The 5,660-nt window shown below is 60.2% G+C and overlaps 1 protein-coding gene across 1 annotated transcript in view; it reads right to left on the reverse strand.

The window, feature by feature from the left end:
* Window positions 1-988: 988 nt before the first annotated feature.
* The window catches only part of LOC103922179 (bifunctional protein NCOAT-like), a 21,175-nt gene continuing 16,503 nt past the window's right edge, over window positions 989-5,660 (reverse strand). Inside the window, exons 11-16 of the mRNA XM_009330267.1 lie at window positions 4,796-4,881; window positions 4,447-4,551; window positions 2,583-2,674; window positions 1,953-2,145; window positions 1,702-1,873; window positions 989-1,125 (exon numbers count right to left, since the gene is read on the reverse strand). Coding sequence (XP_009328542.1) covers window positions 989-1,125; window positions 1,702-1,873; window positions 1,953-2,145; window positions 2,583-2,674; window positions 4,447-4,551; window positions 4,796-4,881 — 785 coding nt within the window. The remainder of the gene's footprint in view (window positions 1,126-1,701; window positions 1,874-1,952; window positions 2,146-2,582; window positions 2,675-4,446; window positions 4,552-4,795; window positions 4,882-5,660) is intronic.

The raw sequence follows: 5,660 nt of genomic DNA on the forward strand, positions 1-5,660 counted from the left end.
CCAGACCCACAAGGCAGCTGTGACCACAGGGGAGGCCCAGGCCCAGGGGGTCCCATCCTGCAGGAGAGCCCCATCCGGTAGGGTTGGGGTCCGCCCAAACCCATCGGGAGCCCTGCTGTGAGCACACACTGCCAGCGCCTGAAGCTCCTTCCTGGAGTGCAGTGCAGGGGGAGGCCGAGGGCTGGTGAGCAGCTGGAGAGGTGGATGTGTGGGGAGCTGCTTCGTTTGAGGTTACACAGGACCGGCTATAACAACAGCCGGTGTGAGGTGGACAAACAGGGCTGGCTGTGGGTGTGAGAGGTGTGAGAGGGACATGCTGGTACCCCAACACTTTCCCCCGAGAGACGAACCATGGTGAGAGCCCGGCAAATGCTTTATTGCCAAGGACAGCACTTCCCTCAGCCCCTGGGCAGCAGAGATGGAGGCTGCCTCACTGTGTCCCATACCAGATCAGTCCATACAGACAAGCAGGTCCTTGGTGCCGACAGCCAGCCCCAGCACCAGCTGCCCAGCTTAGGGCCACACAGGGGATGGAGAGAGCTGGATAGCCCAGCCTGTGGGATAGGGACATTCCCTTAGCGCTAATGCACTGTGCCATGCTCCGAGACCACCACCCTAAATACTGCCCATGTGGCTCCTGCCAGGCCTGGTGGTCTGCAGACAGCCTGGGGATGTTGCTGGCTCCCCAGCAAAGGTGGAGGGTGCTCAGCAAGCAGGAACAGTTGGGGGAGAAGTGGAGGGGCCCTGATGCCCAAATCTCCTGAGATGGCAGAAATACCTCTCTCACCCAAGGACCCTCACAGCCTAGTCCCCTGCACACATCCCAGTGACACACTGCTCACTCCCAGGCCATGTCCCCCATCGTGTGAACCTGCCCTGCTCAAGGTACCCCTCTGCTCCTGCTCCCTCAGTCCAATGCTGTGCGGGATGGGGGGGTCAGCCTGTCCCATGGCACTGCCTCCCTGTGCCCGCACCCAACGCAGTGTGCTTAGAGGAGACGTCCCAGGAGCCGAGCACCAGGGGAGATGCCCCAGGCCACTGGCAGGGCGACGAAGCCCAGCTTGCTGTAGAAGCTCAGCTGCTGCTGGTCAGCGGCACTGACCTGGCAAAACACTCCCCGCGACCCTGGAAGGGAGGTGAGAGGTCAGGCCCCTGGCACCAGGAACCCAGTGCTGGGGCTGGGGGCCAGTGGCTGGGGGGCCCTCCACAAGGGGTCAGCCTCTCCACTGCCCTTTGGCACTGGGTGCCTGCGTGATGCCCTGAGACACAGGTCCACGTGTCCCCTGGTGCAAGGGGAGGGCACAGTGCCTGGGAGCTGGGGCCAGACTGCATCAGAGAGGGGACAGGGAGCCCTGGTGAGGGCTACCCCAGCCCCGTGCTGAGAGGTGGGGTGCAGGTGCCCCTCCACAAGGGGTCAGCCTCTCCACTGCCCTTTGGCACTGGGTGCCTGCGTGATGCCCTGAGACACAGGTCCACGTGTCCCCTGGTGCAAGGGGAGGGCACAGTGCCTGGGAGCTGGGGCCAGACTGCATCAGAGAGGGGACAGGGAGCCCTGGTGAGGGCTACCCCAGCCCCGTGCTGAGAGGTGGGGTGCAGGTGGGGCTGGCTCCCAGCTCTGGGGTGGGCAAGGGAGCAGTCAGGACGGGGTTGTGCCAGATCAAGGGGGCCTCAGTCCCCCCAGCACGGGGAGGTCATGCTCACCATTGGCCCTGAGTGCGCTCAGCAAGCAGATAGCCAGGCTGCGGCTGGCCCCCACATCCAGCACACGGGGGGCTGTGCCCAGCTGCACCAGGGAGGGGAAGCGCCGCAGCACAGGCAGGGGCACAGCTGGTGGCTCTGTGTGGAAGAAGAGCAGTGCTTCCTCCAGGGCATCCTGCAGGAGACAAACACAAATGAGGGAACCTCTTCCATCCCCCCCATACCCCCTCCCCTCTGTTCCAGGTACCCCTCACCTGTCCCAGAGCTGGCGCACCTGCGCCCAGGTCTCGGGGGTACTTGTGCCGCATGGCCGGCAGCCAGCTGCTGTCTCTCTGTTGCAGGAAGCCTTCAGCGCAGAGTGCTCCGGCTGCGTAGCCCCATGGCCCGCCTTCATCCTCCAGCCCAAATGTGTACTCTGGGCTCAGGCTCAGGAAGCTGCCCAGCAGCCTGCCAGCCAGAGCAGAAGCACCGCTGAGCTGCCACATGGGGCCCAGCCTGCCCCAGGGAAAGCTCAGACCAGCCAGCCTTCTCCTTCCTGCCCCAGCGGGACAGCACCCCAGCACCCACTGGACCGTCCCTTTGAGACCCCCCCAGCAGAAGCCCTCAGCCAAGGGGAGCCACCGCAATCCCCCTGCAGCCAGGCTGGACAGCGGGTCCATCCCCACTGCAGTTGCCACGACCCAGCTGGACATTAGTGCAGGGACTGCCCTCCCTATACCCTCCCACAGGGTGAGGCCACCGCCAGCTGTGGTGCAGGCAGAGCTGGTCCCCACACGGATGCGAGGAGAGGCCACTGCCTCACACCACGGCCCTGCATCACCCAGCACATAGCCGGACTCGGCACACACCTGGCAAGAGGGAGCCCCAGATGGGCCACATCTCACCTGTCACCAAGGAGATCAGGGTGGGCCGCGAGGATCTCTGCAACTTTGGGGTCACAGTCCAAACTCTCCTGGCACATTCGGTAAAGCTCTCCCTGGAAGACCCAGATACACCTCAGCCCTGGCTCTGCCTGCCCTGCCCAATCCCTGCCCTACTGCTGCCCCTCAGCTGACTGCCGCCCCTGCCACAGCCCCTGCCAGAGCACGGTGTACCAGCAGCTGTCCGAGTGGACCATAAAGAGGGACCGCGACCAGGGCTGTGGCCTCCAGCATGTCCTGGCCAGGGGAAGGTATGAAGCTGTGTGCTTCAGCCATCCAAGGGCGCTGGCATCTGCGCGAAGTGATGCACCGTGCACCACCTTCTGCTGGCCTCTGAGGCTCGTTGCCACAGCACAGCAACACTTCAAAATGAGAAATTGCCATTCCAGTCAGGCATCCCAGAACAGCAGCTACTGAAGAAATGCTGCTTGCCCCAGGACAGAGCATGCTCAGAGCAGCCAGAACGGCAGCAAAACCAATACTGAAACTCAAGTCTCCACAGACCATGTGCAAAGTGGGACATCTCAAAATTTCCCATCTTGGTCAGATTTGAGTTTACTGCTGCTCCAGGATCAGCGAAAAGAACATCCGGATAAAAGCACTGCTTCTCAAAGGAAAAGTTGCCCCGATCACTGAACAACAAGGGCAGGACAGAGCACTTCTGAGCGCCATTCCCAGGACGGGCTGAAGTGCTTAGCTGAATTTTTCTCTCAAAGTTTCACTGGACACAGACATTCAGCTTGTTAAAGTTTAGCTTGATCAGATGAAATCTGACAACAGGCAATTGAAAACAAGCTCTTGCAATGGGAATTGCTGGCAGCTGCAGTCTGACTTATAATACGCTCTCATGTGCTTGCAACTCCTCCTCTGTTATTTACAAGCGCTGCAGCTGTGCATTGCCGGGTGCTGTATTCAGCAGGGATGTGCAGTTGTGTCCATGATGGCTGGATTTGCAGCGTTAGCATTTCCTTTAGCTAGGAGAGGCAGCAGGGTGAGGGAGCAGGGTGTCTGCTGCAGACTGTGTAGTACATGGGGAACCCCGGGATGTGCTGGATTTGGCAGCAGTTTAAATTGTGTGTCCACCCACCTCCAAATTCTCCCTTTCCCTTCCCATCCCATCAAACTGCTGGGATGTCAAATAGAGCAGGGGGCCTGGCAGCAAGCAGGTCACGACTAACAGAGGCTGCTGCCTCTCCAGTGGGGAATCATCCTGTAAAGTAGATGAGTGTTTGAAAAAGGGACTGATTTGGAAATGAACCTCAACAGGCTCAGGCAGTGCCCAGAGCTGCAGACTGATGAAGGCTGCAGGAGGTCACCATCCAGACTTGTCCTGTTCTAGATCTTTCCTGGCATCTGCTCATGGCCACCGCTGGAGATCAGTGCTGGGGATGCTTTGGAGATAGTCCTCGCAACCTGGCAACCCCGAGTCTGTGCCAGTTTATCTGTGGCTGTGCCTGCTGCTCATTTCTGAGACGGGTCTCCCGCTCCTGCTGCTGGCTACCAGGAGGGGCTCTGCCCGGGTGCTTGTCGCAGGGAGGTGGGTGATGGTCCTTGCCGATGCCGCTGGCCACAACACCCACTCTCCAGCCCAGGGGGCTGACACGCTGCTGGACACAGCCCTGGGTGACCTGCCCCAGGCTGGCCTGCTCTGAGCAGGGGCTGGACCCCAGAGGTCCCTTCCCACCTGCATCACCCTGCACTACAAGCTCAGTCTTGGGGTCAGCGGCAGACGAGCATGTATCTTGTTAGTGCATGTACAGCACAGGCCATGCAAAGGTGAGCTCTGGCCTGAGTGGTGCGGGCCACCCCTTCGGGCTGTGGCTCCCACCTTGTCCAGGGGCAGCAGTGGGTGCAGGAGGTACAACTGGCTGGACGGGAAGAGTGGAGGTGGGTGGTAGAAGAGATCACAGCTGTTCCCCACGGGCAGCAGTGCCTGGAAGAGATAGAGTCCATCAGGGAGCAGGTTGCCCTGGCTCCAAACCTTGTCCTGGAGGCAGCAGGAGGAGGGTCCCTCTGAGGCACCCTAAACCCCAAGAGCCACAGCCAAGGCATAGAGGCCTGGGGCAGCTCTGCCTTCCCAAGCTTGCAGCAACCCAATGGCAGGGCCAGGAGCAGCAGCAGGGATCTTGGCTTCCCAACGCTTCCTTCAGCCCCCACAGATATGGGCATGCTCTCACCTGCAGCTCTCCAAAGAGGCCCCCACGATGTGCCCAGGGCTCAGCGTCCCCCCCCAGCAAGATCGGGGCAGTGATGCTCTGGCACCCTGGAGGTAGCAGGAGACAGACACATGCGAGGTGAACAGAAACCTGCTGGGCCAGGGGAAGATCAGCCTCCATCACACAGCAACATCACAATCCACAATGGTCACAGCTCCAAGGATCTGCCCCCACAGCTGTGCAGCCCGGGCATGGGACCTCGCCTGGGCTCAGGCAGCCAGCCCCATGCACTGGGGTGGCAGCACACCCTCTGCAATAAGGCTTGAGGTGGGGGAATGGAGAAAGGAATGACCTTGCCTCCATGAAAGGCATAAAGACAAGACACAGCTCCTGGCTACAGTTGGAAAGCTGCAGTCTGGCATGGAGAGCAGTGCGCTGCTTTGCTGCCCAGCCAGCCAGCTCTGCAGTGCCTGTGGGAACTTGCCCTGCGTGCAGCTGCTTCCCTGCAGAAGTGGTTCAAGGCACATAGCCCTGTCTCACAATGAACTTGGACACCCTCTCAGGTTGTCTTCTGGTAACAGTTCTTGGTTTGTAAGAGGTCACAAGGCCCACAGAGCAACCACGGAACCCTAAACCAGAGCAACAGGGGCTTCCAAAGTGATGCACAGGCATTCAAAATCCAACCTCACCTCTGTCACCCAGGGCATTACTGCTGACAATGGCCCATGGATCCCTTCTATCAGAAAGGCTAAGGGGTCCTTGGATTAAAAGGACTGAGGAACCCTGTCCTAGAAACAGGCATTCCTTCTAGACTGTGAGAGATGGTGAAGAGTTGCTCTGATGACTGCCCTGTCCCCAGCAGCAGTGCCCCATCCTCCCACAGTGT

The sequence above is a fragment of the Pygoscelis adeliae genome, unplaced genomic scaffold, assembly GCF_000699105.1.
Source record: "Pygoscelis adeliae isolate BGI_AS28 unplaced genomic scaffold, ASM69910v1 Scaffold438, whole genome shotgun sequence".
Lineage (NCBI taxonomy): Eukaryota > Metazoa > Chordata > Aves > Sphenisciformes > Spheniscidae > Pygoscelis > Pygoscelis adeliae.